General features: G+C 33.6%; 1 protein-coding gene across 1 annotated transcript in view; it reads right to left on the bottom strand.

The window, feature by feature from the left end:
• Nucleotides 1-1,072: 1,072 nt before the first annotated feature.
• The window catches only part of CRISPLD1 (cysteine rich secretory protein LCCL domain containing 1), a 45,646-nt gene continuing 27,600 nt past the window's right edge, over nucleotides 1,073-19,118 (bottom strand). Inside the window, 13 exon segments of the mRNA XM_031026903.2 lie at nucleotides 1,073-2,183; nucleotides 2,186-2,202; nucleotides 3,783-3,913; nucleotides 7,470-7,545; nucleotides 12,029-12,101; nucleotides 12,195-12,238; nucleotides 13,961-14,091; nucleotides 14,297-14,363; nucleotides 14,471-14,531; nucleotides 14,709-14,849; nucleotides 16,737-16,837; nucleotides 17,548-17,663; nucleotides 18,713-18,845. Of these exon segments, the coding sequence (XP_030882763.2) occupies nucleotides 2,086-2,183; nucleotides 2,186-2,202; nucleotides 3,783-3,913; nucleotides 7,470-7,545; nucleotides 12,029-12,101; nucleotides 12,195-12,238; nucleotides 13,961-14,091; nucleotides 14,297-14,363; nucleotides 14,471-14,531; nucleotides 14,709-14,849; nucleotides 16,737-16,837; nucleotides 17,548-17,663; nucleotides 18,713-18,845 (1,189 nt within the window). The 3' untranslated portion in view covers nucleotides 1,073-2,085.

The raw sequence follows: 19,118 nt of genomic DNA, 5'->3' as shown, positions 1-19,118 counted from the left end.
CACATACTATGTGTTTAAGTATGTTATATATAATATCTCAATTAATTCTTAGAGCAATCCCTATGAAGTATTATTCATCCCATTTTTCAGGCAAGGTAATTAAAGTTTGGAAAGTTAAGAAGCTTACTCAAGGCCACACCTTGTATAGAAAAACATAGGTAAGCAATATGGAGCAAGACTATGGAGGTTCTTAAATGTTTTTATAAGATGATTAGGTTTTCTTAAATAATGGAAACTTCTGGAAAAGAGTAATTCCAGTGAAAACTTTAAAGATGGATTGAAAAGGCATGGAAAGAAACAAAATAAGGCTCCAGGTGGAGACCCTGTAATAGTACAGGAAAATTGACGGTGAATACTAAACTAGGGACAAATATGAGAATCTTTATACTGACAAGAAAAGATGGGGCTTCCCTACTGCGGGGGGGGGGAGGGGCGGAGCAATGGAGAGCAGAAGATGAATCTGGGTAAAGTTTTTATTTCAATCATGCTATTTAAGAAGGTGTAATGTGTCTTTTGGGAAAAAAATGTTCTCACAAATCTGATTAAATTTTGATATTTTTAATCTACAAATGCTTAAATTTTGACTACCCATATTTTGAATCGCTTAATTTCTGGCCAGTGCTTGATAAGTGATCAAGGTATCATTTTCTTTACCATTTGTTCTCCAGCAATGGTCTATATGAGCCTCTCCTTTCTTGTTTTTCTATTATCCAGCTTTCTTGCTTTTCCAGATCTCTGCATATGATTTATCTCCCCTTTATCTGCTCCTGAACACGTAATCATTTATTTTCTGAAAATATATCAAGTATTTACTGTCTTGTCAATTCTTTTATAATTACTTTATATCCTTCAGATTCTTTCTTCATTTTATTCAAATTTTCTCTTGATACAATGCTCCTAAATATATGATTGTCTTCTCTTTCATATACAAATATCTAGTCAAGTTGACTTTACAGACTTCTGGTATTAAGGATGTTATTTATATTGTCAATAACCCAAATTTAAAAGACTTACAATAATTTCGTTAATGTAAAATGATTTCTAAATCAAAATAAGGAAGAAGGGACTAAAATATTTTGAAACATGATTAATTTTAATACGTTTACAGGGAAAGAGTAAATTCACCAGCAGGAAAAAAAATACCAAAATTAACATTTTACAGGTTTTTAGTCTCAAAGCACAATACATTTTTCATAGAAACAAGTATATCACCATCACAGGTACAATAATATGGCAACATTTATACACAAGGCCATTTACCATTAATAAAATCAGTGGCAATGGTGATGCAATACGTTAGTTTATCTTTGTTAAAATTTTTGCTATCATACTTCCTGGCCTGCAGGAGTATTTGCCAGGATACAAAAGAAAAATGTGTGACCTCACTTTGAACAATACATAGAAAGCTCTGGCTGCCTGTGCTTAACCCTATATTTACTATATTATCGCTAGGAATGTTTTCATACCACTACTCTACCATGGAACAATAGTTCATTCCATTTACTATTAAAGCCATTCCCAAGGAATCAAACATTTTAATAGATTCATTTGGATATTAAGGAATTAGTTTATACAAAATAAGAAGTGCAATATCAGGACATAATATTTGATATGCCTAAACTTAACAGAAGAGAAAAACTATACAGGTATTAAGTGGAAAACAATTTCAGATTATTTGGAGTAGGTAATGGCACAGTATTGAGCTGGGGGAAATGTGATACTATGGTTCCTTTAATTTTTTAAAAATTGATTATTTTTAAATGCACCAGATGATTTTCTGAAGGCCATTCACATTCAATGTTTAGATTCATTTTATTAGTGGCATATACAAAGCACCATATAAAATAACATGTGAAATGTAGAACAATCATGACTATGTAATTAACTATAGAAATAACTGCTAAGAAAATATAGCAATATTTAACACAGGATTTCTAAAACCATTACATATTCATTACTTTTCCCAAAGTTAATTATGTCCCATGTTTAATTTTTACAGATTTTATCTATCAAGATTTATATGCATTTGGCACTTTTTGGGGGGCTGAAAATAGTTGATATCTTCTGTACAGTAATGTTACAATTTTATACAAACTTCAGAAGTATGGCATTTGGAATAGTCTTTACGATCGTCTTCCAAGTATTCCATTTCACACAACAGCAAATACTCTGAATGCCTTTCCTCCTGGAGGATTCTGTAAACTGCAAAAAAATACAGAAAGTATATTGATGTCATCTCCACATATAATCCTCCAAATAAATCATGCTTACTTATGACAGTCAAGAAAGCAGCTCTATGAATCCAGATGGCCAACTCTCTTAGGCTACTATAATTTATAGTTATTGGAAAGCTTGAGTGAGGATGACGTAATTCTTTAAATCTTGGTTGTATGCTGGGCTGCAAGTTCCCTAAAATTTAAGGTGCACAGTGGTAATAATAGTATTTTATATATAACTTAACAGATTCCAGATCATGTTTTCCTGTATTACCACCTTTGATTTTAATAAAGCAGAGTTAGGCAGCCGTTATTCCATTTTACTGGGGGAATATTAAGACCCAGGTTTACAACTGACCGATACGGTTAAAAGTTAGCTCCAAGTTAAGAAGATAGTGATACTTATGCAATACTCTAGAGTAGTATTATTTTTGAGCACCTACTATGAATTTCCCAGACGCGTAACAGATGCTAAATGCAAAGCTGTCTTTTTATAAAGATGGCACTCAGATGGTTATGTGAAAGGCAATCTAGATACCTTACATAGGACCATCCTTTGGTGTCCTTTATAGAAACTTTACTGTATGTACGAAACTTGCATTGGCAATTTTAAAGAACCCAGTAAATGTCTAAAAGTTAGGAACTTTTCTGTATCTATACAACATACATGAGAGTTAATGCTACTTCCCCAAGTACAAATGATTTGAAAAATCACTATAGGTTCTTTGCTCTTACCTTTTTTTAATACTTGATAAAGTAAGTCATATGCATTTTCCCAAACCACTGAAATATATAATAATAACGGACTGAATAGTATGAGATGACCAGAAGGCATTCATTTATGTCATACTAGGTATCCAACTTCTAATCAAAAAGAGAATTTGGTTCTGGGAAAAATCAGACTCGTTTTTTGCAACTACTTCGTCATATAACTGGATTAGAGAAATATTCAGTGCCCTGGGCGCCTGGGTGGCTCAGTTGGTTAAGCGACTGCCTTCGGCTCAGGTCATGATCCTGGAGTCCCGGGATCGAGTCCCATATCGGACTCCTTGCTTAGCGGGGGGTCTGCTTCTCCCTCTGATCCTCCCCCCTCTCATGTGCTCTCTCTCTCATTCTCTCTCTCAAATAAATTAAAAAAAAAAAAATATTCAGTGCCCTGCTCACCTAGAAAGAATTACATATAAGAATATAAGAACTAATCTAGAAAGTCCAAAAGAGGATGAAAGAAATTTCCTTACTATAAAATCAATTAACAAAAGAGTGGTTCTGACTCATAATCCGATTTTCATGTTGATTTTTATAAGCCTGTAGGAGACAGGCTCCTCTGGTACTGCAGCTTCTCCCATCCCTAGAAGACCAATATTACACAGGGTTTAAAGGAAACATACTGGAGCAGCCACGTAACTCCAAACCCATACTAAAGTGAGTTGGTTGTAAAGTAAGCATAAAGGGGTATGTGTGGGGGGGTGGTGTGTGTAGAGAGAGAGAGGGGAAGAGAGAGGGGGGAAGATAGAGACTATAAATATATAAAATACAAAATATATATGTATACATTTTTAAATTTACCTTTCTGAGAAGATTCCATTTTGAAAAGAAGCAGTGTAAGTCTTTCTTTTGTCCACAGGCATGACGTCAACATAACCACCATGATTTCGCACCACCCCAGCATGTACTGCTGCTCTGCAGATACTGGACAGCTGAGGGGACAAGGAAAAACCCATCGTTATTAGGAAATTCCTGCTGAACTTGTCCAGTCTACTCTTCCATTGGACTGATATTCAGCAGTTACAGGTGGATGTTTTGTGCATAAAGGAATGTTTCAAAAGTCACAAAGTCAAAGCCCGTTCTGAGGGAGTCTGAGGCAGATCCTAAGGGTAGCTACAATGGTAAAATCCCTTCACCATTTAATCTAACAAACATTTGCCTTTCCAAATAGCAGGCTTTTGCTATAGTGAAGCAATCAGATGCAAATTTGCTCCTTCTAGCTCTTGAAGGGCCTATTTATCATTCTTAAATTTCAGCCTTTTCTAGTCCCTACTGGAGTCACTCTGACCAAATGTTCACAGGCTTATTACCTGCACCTCATTTATGTTCAGTTTGACTTACAAACAAATCATAGTTCTGTGTATCTTTACAGTCCCTTTTCCAAAATACAAGTGTGTATTAAATGGGGAGTTTTCTTCTATTAAATAATGTAATCTATGCAGAGAAAATCTGCCCAAGGAGAAAAATATAAAGAACAATCATAGCTTCTTACCTATATTGGCAATGGCTATCACTTCGGTTTGAATGGTCTGACATAGTGCTAGGAAAGTGCTATGATTACACTGTACCAGTTACACAGTCTGCATTGAATTGTATTTCTATGGAAGAGAAAATTATTTTCAGGTCCAACACTTTAAAATTAGTAACTGGATTTCTGGAAGTCCACTCTTTTCCTTTGTCCCATTAAAGTCTTCTCCAGACTTTGATGTTTGCACTTTAATCCTAATGTTCTACCAAAATTTGTCAATAGCCGAATACGGCCTGAGGAAATCCCACAAAATGAAACACTTGAACTGTTTCAGTATAAAACAATCCCCCTCATATCCGAGGGGTCTCTTCTGATCCCACTGGTGTGTTCTTTTTTTTATCTCTATGCACATGTGCATGACTTAATGTGCTTTTTTTAAGTTCACATAAGCATGTGCATCTTACATGACCTTGCTTTATTACTGTGCTCTGAACTTTGTGGCATCAGTCAGAACTTATTAGATCAGAGAGCCTGAATGCCAAGCTGTTTAATCCTTTTCATGTTTTTGTTATATCACAAAATACCATATATCTAAAGTCTTGAATCCTTACTCTAAAGAGGAATTTCATTCAGTTTAAAGTCCCTCATTGAATGAATGTTTGTATCCAATATGGTACATAACAGATGAAATTAAAAATAATTCTGTACACATTTCAGTATTTATCTTGCTCTGTTAAAAGAGTATTATCAGCATTTTCCCCAAGGCAATAAAAGTGCTTAGATATAACATTCACTAAATCCAAGCACTTAATATGTTTTGAAACTATTGTTTTGCCCATAACTATGCAGTCAGCAGGCATTCCTATTTGAGCTCAAAGGTCAGGAGAGATTTTCTTTTTATACCCGCACTTTGTAAGAATTAGTATGTCACGAAAAGAAAAAGAATTTATCTGTGAAAACAGTGAAACATTTTTAATGAATGCAGAAATTAACTTTATTTGTAACAAATGAGAAAAGTTCAAAGCAATAGAATGTACAAGTTGTAGCTGTATAAACAGAAAGAGAGAGACAGAAGGAAATGTGGGGAGGGAGGGAGAGAAGATATCTTTCCATATCTTGTATTCAAAAAGATAATGTATTTTGTAGGGGTTGGAAGATTGACAGTTAATTCTTGAATCTCTGACTCTGTACTGACCTCATAATAGTGATCCTTATATTTCCAACTTACTTTTAAAAGGATCTACATAATAATACATAATCACCTATATTTATTGCCCTAAGGAATATAAAATGACCTCAGGATATAAGTTCTAATAAAACATTAACTCTAGAAAAATAGATGGCTGATAGATATAGAAGTGTATAGGATATTTTGAAAGATTTTCCACCAGGCATGACTAAAATGAAAAGTTTTGGTGTTTAAAGGGACAATCTAAAAAGAATAATTTCTTTTGAAATCTCTGATAATTTTAGCTAGGCTTATTCATGTACACTTATTAACGTATTTTTTTGACAAATATTTATGTGCAAGATTATTTGCTTAATTTCTGATGTCACTGTGTGCTCTAAGTTTGTTAAGGCAGGATGTAATTCTGTCTTGTTCACAGGCTGGCACACATCAAATTGTTGATGAAAAAATGATGCATGAATAGCCCAGCTGTCGCCCTCAGGGAACTTCAAAATAATAAAAGAGGTGGAGAAACAATCATGACACTAACAGAATCAGCTACATGCTAAAAGGAAAAAAATAAAGTTATAGGGGTTGAAAGAAGGACTACGTTATACATGTATTAGGAGATCCCGCAATACACTCCACAGAGAAAGTGGCAATAATTTAGGATGTGAAGAATGACCATGATTTTAACAGACAGGAGGATAAGAAGATAAGCACAAATATGAGAACTAATAAATTAGGATACCAGTAAGACATTTAAGCTGCAGATACGTATAGTGCAAAGCTGAAGCCTGGGAAGGACTCAGATGTGGAGAAAATTTCAGAGCTAACACTGAACTAAAAACAAAAACAAAAACAAAACAAAACAAAACCCTGGACCTCAATGAACTCACCAATAGAAATAAGATGGTAAATACTATTTTAGACCTCTTTTCACAAACCTATTTCCATAGTATCCTATTGAATATGTGTTTCAAGAGTGTATTTCCTGAATTTGTTTTTGCATCTCTCTGGCTTAGAAATTTGTAATGGTTTCTAAATGTCTGCCACATAAAATCTAAACTCATCAGCATCCATTTAGACTCTCCATTTACATGTTTCAAGAGCCGGATCCCTCCATCCCTCGCACAAAATTGGCTGCAGTCCCTTTGAGATTCAATGCTCACCTGTTCCGAGCAAGCAAACCTATGTGTTATGCGTGCATCTCACCTGCTGTCACCTCCCTGTCTTTGTAGATGCTGTTCATCCCACCTAGAATGTGTCCCTAATCCAATTTATCAACCCACACTTGAAACCTGGCTCAAAAAGCACTTGTCCATATGCAAGCCCTCCCAGCTAACAGTCCTTGTCCAACCCAGTAACGTTGTCCATTATAACATCCCTCAAATGGTGTCCTTTTGTACATATTTTAATGTGTTATCTGTCCTTGATTCTATGCTACTTTTTAAGTGCTCCTTTGCCACAATATGAAAGATATTGTTCATACATTTGATAATTTCTTAATTATCAAGTTTATACTATAAATTACTGAAGAAACAAAAGGAAGATTTTAAAAAAGCAAAATGAATTTTCCTTCAGAAAGCTGACACTGGACTATTTCATAGGGGTCTGATGTACAATGTATGGGTAGGATATAAAGAAAAATTTAGTAAAAATAAATTATTATGCACTCATATTTGCATAAGGATAGTCATTTTGTAGTGTTATTGCTGACTAGCTTCTCTGAGAATATGTATATCCACATAGAATCTGTTCCCTATTTCTATATATAAATGTACATACATTTAAATGTGTGTATACATATATATACATGAATACTGAGAGCTGGATAAATTAAGATACTTACATCAGAATAAACTCGAGTTCCAATTACACGAGCATAATGAGGATTTGCCTGCATACAGTTACGAGGACAGTAGACTCTGAAAAAATATATATATATAAATATTAAGTAGCTGGTTACTTTAGTCATTCTCACTAATAAGACCACAGACAGGCACACAAAAAAGTTAACAGCATTCTCAATCCTACTCATCTTTTTTTCTTCTGAAATAGGTCAAGGTACAAGCCAGGCAGTAGATGCAATTGCTTCTGCTTAATTTACCCACTTCCAGCTTTTGGCACAAATGAGTTCTTTTCTTTTTTAACTTAATCAGGAAGCTTTCTAGTTTCTGGATTAAGCAGAAAGAAACATCAGGGTGCATTTCTGAGTATCTGGGAATTGGTACCCAATGTGTCTGTAGAATTTAGTAAACCGATAACTTGAAAAATGTGACTCATTGCCTCACACATCTCACAGTTTCTTTCTTCTGTGTTCACATCTTTGGTATCTCCTCTAATTTCATGGTTTTAATCATGACTATAAATTATTGATTTCCAAATTAATATCTCCAGTTAAGACTTCTTAATTCCAAATTTGTATGTCCTATTGCTTATTCAATATCTCTACTTAACTCTAATAATCATTTCAAACTTAGCGTGTTTAAAACCAAATTCCTAATCTCTTCCTCCGGCCCCCAAATCTGTTCTTTCTGTAGGCTTCCTACAATAAAGGGCAACTCCATTACTCCAGTTGCTCAGGCCAAAAACCTTTATTCTAGCCTCAATCCTTCTCTTTATCTCTCGCACCTTACATTCAGTCAGCCAGCAATTTCTCTTGCTCATACGTTAAAATAAAATCAGAGCATTCCTAAACACCTCAGTTACTATAACCCTAGACTTTATGGTGTCTAGCTATAGGTTCCCCTGTGATCTCCCTGCTTCCAACATTGCTCCCTCCACTCCTGTTTTTCCCCATTTATATAAAAGCATGCCAATCCAATCATAACATTTCTCTGCTCCAAATACTCCAGTGGCTTTCCATCTCATTCAGAATAAATGACAAGATCCTTACAATGGCCAGTAAACCCTTCATATCTTGTTCCCCCCCCATTACTGTTCTGACCCTATATCCTCCTCTTCCGCTTTCTCCCCCAGCTCCAGTGATACTCACCTAATAGTTATTTCTCAAACATACAAAAAATAGGCTCTTCCTTAGGGCCTTTGCACTTATCTTTCTCTGCACCTGGAATATTCTTTCTCCAGATAGCCTATTGCCTTACTGATATCTGATTGGCTTAGCTCATTTAAATAACATATCCAAAAGCCCTTTATTTAAACATGGGGTCCAATTATCACTGTTTAATCACATGTTTAAAAACTCCACTCTGAGAGTTTAAGAAACTATAAAGTGGCACCTTTTTTTAAGCAATGGGCTCTTCAAGTCACACACACAGAGACACTCATGCACTAAAAGGAAATTAAAAACTAAAACTGGAAAAAAACAGAATTAATTTTAGTAAATAGTACACCAGAGTCTCAACAAAATGACTACATGAAAATCACTGTGAGATGAAGGAATCAATGATTTTCCCAAAAGTATTCGAAAAACACTTTAATCACAACTACCCTTACCAATTGAAAAAATTCCTTAAGATAGCTCTTAAGAAATAGCTGCAATTTCTTATTTCTAAAACTTATATAATGTTGTACAGCTTATCTGTTACTTATAACATCTAAACTAGAACCATTTAAATATAAATAATAAATGAGTCCGAGTTTTTATAACTTTAAAGAGCTGATTTTTATAAAAGATGCTATTGGGGATTTCTATAGGAGGACAGTTGTCCCCATTGACTGTGAAATTTTCCCCATGTGTTTGAGAGCAGTTGGGCATTCACTGCCCATCCTATGGTAGTAAAATCATCTGCTCTGCTCTTAGGATCACACTGCAGGCTCTACCTTGACTATATTTAGCACTTGGTTTGTGGAAGGCCAAGGTCGGTTGCTTCAAACTGAGTTTCTACTTAGGCAAGTTCAGGTCAAAGAAAGACTGAAGGAGGTTTTTACTTGCTTGTGTTCTAATCTCTGGTTTTAACACCCTGTTATGTATTACTGAGAATGTAGATAGTGACCTGGTAAGCATTCCTTTATATATAATTTAGTTGTAAGTTTTTAATAAAAATGTTGACACATTTTAATGATACCTGCTTTTACATCTTGAACATTCAGTAAGTTTCAAAGATCAAGTTATTTATAGATTATATGTAAATCAGGATATGATTTCTGCCCTCCACCTCATGCCCCATCCCCAGGTCAGGAAAAAAAAATTTTCTATTAACACACACAAACACATGATATTTACAAGGTTATGGAACTAAATAATAGAGACTGCTTATTTGGGGCTATTCTGCCTGCTATGGAACCTCTTAAGGACACAACTATACAGGGAAATATTGTTTTTATTCATGCTCATCTTGAGCTAATTTCCTTTCATTTATTTGTTCTTGGCATTTTCTCCAGAATAGATTTATGTCTCAACTTATTTAAGTCACATGAAATTCTGAAACAGATGTACCAACCACATGGTTCCTTAAAAGTTATAAACTGCTATATAAATCATACCATTATAGCATAATTTATGAAACTATTAAAAATTTTGTATGAGAAAAGACAACCCTTTGTTTCATTAGTCTTTAAAAGAAAATGGGGGGGGTGGTTCCAGACTACTTAAGGTCAAAATTATTTATAAATCATTACTTCTACCAATTTGTTATGTTGGTAACAGTAAAAGGTAAAATTAATTTTTTTAAGATTTTCTTTCTTTATTTATTTAGAGAGAAAGTGTACGCACAAACAAGGGGAAGGGCAGAGGGAGAAGGAGAGAGAGAATCCCAAGCAGACTCCATGCTGAGCACGGGGCTCAATCCCACGACCCTAAGATCATGACCTGTGCTAAAATCAAGAGTCGGATGCTTAACTGAAGCCCACCCAGGCACCCCAGTTAAATTTAATTTTAAAAATTTCTCTCTTGGAGGAATATTTTCCTTCCTGGAGTAACCAAAGAAATAGGAAACATTTATTAATATTTCACTTTAGTGATTTTTATTTCTTTTGGAACAATACTGCTATAAATTATTCCACAGATATTAAAATAACCATTTACTGAGCATCTACTAGAGGGAAGCTTTATCCTGGGGTGCCCCACAGAGATTATCCTTACTATTTGGTCCTCACAAGCCTAGTCACATGGCTGAGATTGGGCCTAGCATAATACTGTACATAGGGGGTATTTAATAAATATTCATGGATAATTCTAAAATTTTTTTTCATTATATCATAATGGTAAAATTTTTTAGCTTCACCTACCTTAAGAAGTAGCTACTTCTTATATTATCACAGTCTTTTAGTACCTTGTGAATAACCAGTCTCATTCTTTAAGTGAAACACTGCTTTAGTTTTAAAAGGCTAAGTGATGAAGCTTTTCCAAAATAAATAAACTTTTCCATAAAAAGCTCCCTCAATTTTTAGTAATTACAGGTTATCAATTACAATTCTACCTCTAAATCTTACTACTGGCTCTTAGAATTAACATGTGATTTCTTTGCATTAATGGAGGAAGTGTGGATAGAAGTTAAGAATGGATGTGAAAAGACATATTTCATTTTTCCTATGTATGGTTATGATGTGGCCATAATACTTCTAACAGTTTTCACCTTAGTGTGGTCAAGATAAATGAACTATTTTTTCTTTATTGTAGAGTAGAGAAACTCCATTATAATTTTTAAAAAGATAGTTCAAAAACAAAAGTAAAAGGAAGGCAGAAGATGGGCTTTTTGACTTACCAATCGCAATTAGATTTATCCGATTTAGGAACTGGATGGAAATGCTTAAAAATATGTTACATCATTATAGTTTTTGTGGTAACAACTTGTTATAGACTGTTTGTGTACCTCCAAATTCTTATGTTGAAGCCCAACTCCCAGTGTGACTGTATTTGGAGATGGGCCTTTATGGAGTTAAATAAGGTTAAATGAGATTATCAGGGTTCAGCCCTGATCCCAGGAAAGGAGAATCTTCTCTCTCTGTCTCTGTCTCTCCCCATCCCTACCTCTCCTGTCTTGTGAGGACACAGAGAGAAGGCAGCCATCTGCAACAAGGAGACAGGCTTCAGAAGAAACCAAACCTGTCCACACCTTGATCTTAGTCTTCCATCTTCCAGAATTAGGTGAAAATAAATTTCTACTTTTTACACCACCCAGTCTGTGGTATGTTGTTATATCAGCCTGAGCAGACTAAGACGGAAGTCTTCACAGCACATGTGAACATACAGAATACACCCAACAGCCCTGGTATTATGGAACAGCCAAAAGCACGCTGGCCTTTGGAGAAAGCACACTGGGAGTGTCTGCAGTGCAGGTAGTTTGTGACGACCCACCACTCCTTTCCGCTTCGCAGCTCAAGACCATACACCTTTCAAAGCCTTCACACAGCAGAATTCCAGGCAAGAACAGTTATCACAGAGTAAAAGCCCCATGCATGTATGTTCACTGGTCAAGAAGAATGAGAAAATTTAGAAAACATTACCTTGGGCAATGTGAAGCAGGCTTATGAAATGGACAGAGCTGTTCCACAGTTGTTTCACAAGTGACAGCCTGGACTGAAGAATTGAAACACAAAACAATAAGCAAATCTTTGGCAACAATAACATGCAACATGGTCGTAAGAAAATAAGGTTTAAAAAAGTGCTAACCTGTTACTTTAGAGACTGTGAAGGAATTAGCAGACTGATATTTGCTGAAGATAAAAACATAAACATGTCAATCATTTTTTAGATGCATCATCATCAACATAATTTCTGGTATTATTTAGGTCTATGAATACTTTGTTTCTTCTTAAACATTCTTACTTAAATATCTAAATAAGTAGTAGTATAAGAATATATCATCTATTTTATTCTAAATCCATATTACCTTCAAATATGAACCAAATCAATACCAACCAAATTAATCATTCTTGATATTGGAAAATGGTCTCTTCCCATGATCAATCTCAAAATATATAAATAACAGCATAAAACCACACAGATTTATATCTATATATTTGTTTCCTATTAAAATTAAAACTCTAAATATACTAATCCCCTGTCACCATAGAACCAAACTATTTAATCTCTCACAATAGTAAATACAAGGTAGTATTGTAAAAAGACTACTAAATCATAAGTACATTAAAGGAATGTGTGTTATTCATTTTTTGTCCCAAGTGTCTAATAAAGTGTCTGTGATGAATGAATTCCTCCTTATTATATGCATCATGCATCATTAAAAAGCAGGAATAGAAGAATAGGTATACCATTATATATCAAAATTTTAATTGGTTTATTTATACCCAGACTTTCAGAAAAATACCTATTACAAAAGATAAAGCTTATTTGTGATAGTATTTTAATGACACACCTTCACATTTCAGAAGAGTTTTTGTAATAGACATAATCAAAAACTAAGTTCAAACAAAAAAGTAAATAGGATAAATGTTCTTTAATCCAACACCCAGTGTTTGGCTTACTAAAGCTAATGACTTTTATTATTCATTAAAGGTAATTAATAAATATCTGCAGAATTACTAAGTTAATCAATAAATGCTTCTATAAAGCTTTTACTTAAGAGAGTAATTGCTAATGACTGAAAACCACACACAAAGCCTTTGAACAAAATTGTATACATAGAATGTCATTCTACCAAATTTGCAAGGGTTTTTAATAAATTCTTTCTTATCATTATGAATCTTCTACTGTGGAGTTTCATGCAATTCTATAGTTACAAAGAAAAGAAACTATGTCGTATATCTTAAGAAGAAGCATTCCATATGAGGCCTAATGTTTGTTTTTTTACATAGAAGAAAGACACTAACAAAAAGTTATTTCAAAAGGCCATACTGTTCTAATTTCTATAGAGTATATATCAAAATATATAGTCTTCTAAAATAATGTTTCATATATTTAATATGAGAAACATTTCAAAAGTTAAGGCTTTTAAGTTACATTTAGATGGACAAAGGTACATAATATATTACATATTTAAAGAGCTTTTCAAAATGCTCGTAATTTTACCTACTAATCTAATTTATCTTACTAACAAAGTTATTGTTGCATGAAATAAATCATTTATCCATAAGCAGGGCAGGGAGAATATGCAAATCAATTAGCTTTCTCTGGGGTATTTTCTTTCATAGCTGAAAAAATCTGTTTTTTCACATCAAGAAAAACTGTAAATTTGTACATTCTCAATGAAACTCCAGAAAATTTGGAGCTTTAGCATGTTCTTTATAAGTAAAACTGTTCAACTTTGAATTCACATACTTCAGCTCCTTTTTGTCTTCAGAAATTACAGAGCTCAAATGAGCCTTGACAATTACCAACTTCCATATAAATCCTTCTATGCTTGGCTCTGAAAGAATTTGTCAACTCATTATTACAATTTAAAATCATCTCATCCAAAAGATCGTTTGTGTACTTACCCAATTGTTTGAACACCATTTCTATTGGATTTGATGAAATAATGTTTTCTTCCTTGTCTAGTGATATCTACCCAACCGCCATCATTGTCTATTATACCATAATGAATTGCAGCTCTACAGATGCTGGATTGCTTGGAGAAAAAAGAAGGGAGCAAAGGATATTAAAATATTAAGAGTTCTCCATAGGACACATCTAATTACTATTTACATGACTTTAAATTAAAAGAACATATCTGAGCAAAATATCTATACTTATATAAATTGTTATTTTTACATTTAAAAAATCCAATATGTAACAAGATCCTATTCCCAAATCATTATATTTATAGTACTTACCATTTCATAATGTACACTGCCAATAACCTTAGCTTTACTATCCAAACAGCCAGCAGGGCATTCATATCTAAATGAAAGAAATTGGGAACAAATTTATTTTCTCTGAATGTCAGTGTAAAATGAAAATACATCATATTTTGTCCAGGTAATTTTGAGAATAATAACAAATATTACCTATTGCAGGTTGTTCCTTTGCACTGATCTCTTAATCTTACTTCACAAGAAACAATTTGGGCTGAAAAAAGAAAAAAATACCAAAATAATTTAGATAATGTAAAAGCTACTGTAGTTCATAACATATATTCTAATGTCAAGCTTTTGCCATTTTAAAACTGTCCCAATTAATAAAATATAGTCGCATATGCCATCTATGTAAACCTTAAAATTTGTGTAAATCATGCAGAGCTCTTACACATTTGCTGTGTGCTTATGACTTCATTTCTGTTACTATCGTCCGCTCTTGTCCGAACATGGCTGTCATGGACTTGTGACTGCTGCCGTTCAATTTCATTTGTTTCTTCTTCTCGAGGAGGGTAATACCTGTCTGATCCTTCTGTTAGAGAGAATAGATATAAGAAACATGAGCCCACCTTAAATGTACACAAATCATCAAATAACGATATACCATTATATGCCTGGGTAACACTTAAAACTAGAAAACTAGAAAAATCTGTAGTTTTTTGGCACAGGTGTTGGCTTAAGGTGGTCATCTTATGTAATGCACTGGAGTAAATAAAATAAATGTATAAGGCTCTGAACTCTTGATTCATCTTTGCTTCTATCTGGCTAACATTAAATGGAGTCATTTCTAAACTTGCTTTATATTTGAGAGTGGTATCAGGGATTGCCTTTCATAATGGTACCATGAAGTCTACACAGTGATCTAATGAAGTAAGGGCTTAGTGTATTTGAGTTTGTTTTCCCAAATGAAATCATATTTTTAAGAAAATCGCTTTTAAAATTTTCAAAAGGGTCACATTTAAAATTCTCCCAAAAGGAAATTCAGCTTAAAGAAGGCGTGCCATGCCCTTTTAATTTACTACAATGTCAGTTTCCATGGAAAGGTTTTTCTCTTTTAGAAGGAAATCCAATGTGCAGAAATTTAAACTTAACAATGGAGAATTTATTTTTTTCCAGGTTGGCATATCAAGGGCTTAACAGTGGCATAATTTGGAACGGTATGTTATTTTCATGTATGTCCAAGAACTCAGAACCTAGAAAAGGGAAGTATGAATTCAGAGGAGAGTCAGTTTTAAGTAAAATAGTGGTCACTGGTGAAGGGGCAAGTAGGGTGGAGGTTTAGGGATGGAGAAAATGGAAAACAGACTCACACACAATGAAAAATTCTTCCAGGAATGGAAAATGGCTCATATAACAGAGTGAAATAAATCATTACTTCTTGTCTGCTCATTATAGTAATGAGCACTCAGTCATCAAGGGAAAAAAAGACATCTCTTTATGAGTACTGAAAAAGAACTGCATTAATTCATGTTTTCTAAAACACTTAGTCTACATAAATCTTCATTTGGTCATCATTAAGAAAAAAGTACAAGAGAATAGAAATGTTCACTTGGATGCCCAATTAAGAGCAGGATTTTCACAAAGCTTTGTCGTATAAGTTTTCTCTTCATGTGCTGTAAACAGGACACCACATTTATATGTACATTTTAGCACATCAGATGCATTTCAGAACACTACTTTTACAACAGTTTTACAATAATATGATAGCTTTTTTATGGGTTATTTTGGCATGAGAAATTATATATTCTGCAATAAGGAGCACAGAATTAGTATAATTCTTTGAGCATCATTTAGTAAGATTCATGAATAAGTATTCTGGCAAAAACTCTTAAAGTGCTAAAAATAAACTATTAAATTGCTAAATCCTTCAAAAATGAAGACTCATAAAAATAACTCTAGTCTAATAATATATTAAGGTGGCTTTTTAAAAATGTAAATGTACTTATCATTCTGGATAATTTCAAAGTAGAATTAGAAGTGGTTATCTGAAATAATGATGAAACTTTCCTTTAAATACATATTTGGTATAACAGACTTATTAATATTATATTTTTAAAATATTTGTAATGGCCTCAAAATAGTTTAAATAGAGTTCTGGGAATTTTAATGTAATAATTAAATGTGCTTTGTTGCCTTTTAAATACAAATTAATGTAGAAGTTGGATTAAAATATAAATCAACCTGAATATTTTTTTTTAAAGATTTTATTTATTTATTTGAGAGAGAGAGAATGAGAGAGAGCACATGAGAGGGGGGAGGGTCAGAGGGAGAAGCAGACTCCCTGCCGAGCAGGGAGCCTGATGTGGGACTCGATCCCGGGACTCCAGGATCATGACCTGAGCCGAAGGCAGTCACTTAACCAACTGAGCCACCCAGGTGCCCTAAATCAACCTGAATATTATGACACAATAGCACATACCTTTGTAGCACAGATTCTCTCTACAGCCGCCTCCAAAACTAGGTGGGCAAGCAGAACAGGGCCGTCCATGTTTATAGGGAGCATGGCCCCACCAGTTTCCCCTTAAAGAGATGATCCACTCTATTAAGAGTTGGTCTAATATAGCATAATTTATAAGACACTGTGAAATATTACTATTTTCTAAGTAATGATTTTGGTGTGTAGATATAAAACATTTATATCTTTCATCGCAGAGTCCTTTTAGTTACTAGGTTTATATATGAACTGCTGCCTCATTCTTTTGAAAATATTTTAAGTAATTTGCTATGCATATTGTTAAAAATTACAAAGTTAAACTTCCACAGAACACTAAGCTCTGTTATGGGATATTCATCCATATTCCATTTGTTTTAATGAAGAGATTTTAGACTTAGATTTGACCCTACATACAGTTTGTAATATTTTCAATATAATCATTCAATGGTCTTTACACAGGTGAAAATACATTTCTCAGTTAATCTATAGTTTTTCATCTCTAATAAATCCAAATTATTAAAACTATGTAATATAATGTAATGAGTAAAACTGAAGATATAAAAATGTAATTCCTGTCTTCACAAAGATCATATTTTCAATTTTCATATTCCTCTTAAGCACTGATTTTATGCATCAGGCAACCATTTTAATTGTTGCCATATTAAATAAATAGCATTAAAACAATACACTTTAGTCAATAATACATACTGAAAATGAGAAAAAAAATTGAGAATATAAAGTTTGTTCATGTTGTTAGGAAAAATTTACATATAAAAGTAATGTTTTGTCTACTTACTTTGGGGAATAATTGCACACCAAGTAGACAGCTTTGGGCCATATCTGTCCCCAGATATTCATGTTATGACACAAATTAATGGCACAACCTATTCTGCTACTTGTTGCCCACACCACCTATGTTAGAGAAAGGAAAAGAAAGGCTCAGAAAAAGTAGGCTGAGACAAAGTAAGACAACAACATATCTCAGAGAAAGATGTATAAAACTGAACTTGAGAAATGAACCTTTATCATCCAGGATGAAATAAAGCAATGTCAAAAGGATATTTTTCCTGAGACTTTGGGAAGTGCTTGATTCAATTTAAAGAAGAGTGCTACAGGTAAATAACTCTATCTAGCTATAATAGGTAAGCATCTTCAAAATATGCATTTACTAAATAGTTCAAAAGTTACATCCTCACAAACCTAAATGCTGTGTTAATGTATCTATAAAGAGGCTTACCTAACAAAGGAACAGAATTTCTCATCTTAAACTGTACTTGGACAAAAATGTAGAGGTTCAAATGTCTTATACAATGTGTATTTTCATAGTATAACTGTTTATTAGGGAATTCAGTGCTGATCTTAATCTTGTCACATGCAAAGGCAGACAGAACAATTTGCTTTATATTCACTAATAATCAGCCATAGAGATTCTAGTAACTCAGATCTGTGGTGAGATTTATCTAGTTGTATTTACCCTTAGTGGTTTGATTTAGAGGTTTACAATTTACCCAATACCAACTGTGGACACTGAATAAAATACATATAATGTATGAAGTGTATTTATATATAATGTATAAAATGTATACGTATATATAAATGCTGCACACATATAAATACTGAGTGTCATGGTAAATAAAACTATATTTTTTATTCTTTGGAAAATAAAAAATGATACCTGACTTTGAAGATGGTAAATTTCTCCCATGTGCATTTCCTGGGGCCAGATTAAAAATGTTTCACATATAAAATAATTGAAATAATGTCTTTTTTAAATTGATGTTTGGACTTTTCCTAGTAATCACTTTTATTGTTTATAGAAATTGGTAAGTCTATTCTATATAAATCAATGTTTTTTAATAACCACACCAAATTACATAAGACTCACATTGAGTAGCTTAAATTCTGCCACAGTTACACAAACTTGACTTAGAAAAATGAGGTATAATGTACCCAAAACATACCTGTGTATAATGAGTACACACAGGACCGGAACATCTGAATGGACAATATGGGTTGCATTCATGTTCATACGGGTAGCTAAAGTCTCTCACTTCATCATACCATGCTTGTACATGAAATGTTGGGGGCCTGTATCTATTTGAAAGACAATAACCACCAAGAGTAAGTAAAGTGGGAGAAAATGTAACACCAAATATTGCAAAACAGATTGGTAAAGTTTGGTAGAGAAATATTCTTGTGTAAGTTATTAACATTAAATACTTATGGCAGCAATGTCCACAATAGCCAAACTGTGGAAAGAGCCAAGATGTCCATCGACAGATGAATGGATAAAGAAGATGTGGTATATATATACAATGGAATATTATGCAGCCATCAAAAGGAATGAGATCTTGCCATTTGCAACGA

The sequence above is a fragment of the Leptonychotes weddellii genome, chromosome 4, assembly GCF_054177405.1.
Source record: "Leptonychotes weddellii isolate Sample4059 chromosome 4, ASM5417740v2, whole genome shotgun sequence".
Lineage (NCBI taxonomy): Eukaryota > Metazoa > Chordata > Mammalia > Carnivora > Phocidae > Leptonychotes > Leptonychotes weddellii.
This window is presented reverse-complemented; position numbering and strand designations above follow the sequence as displayed.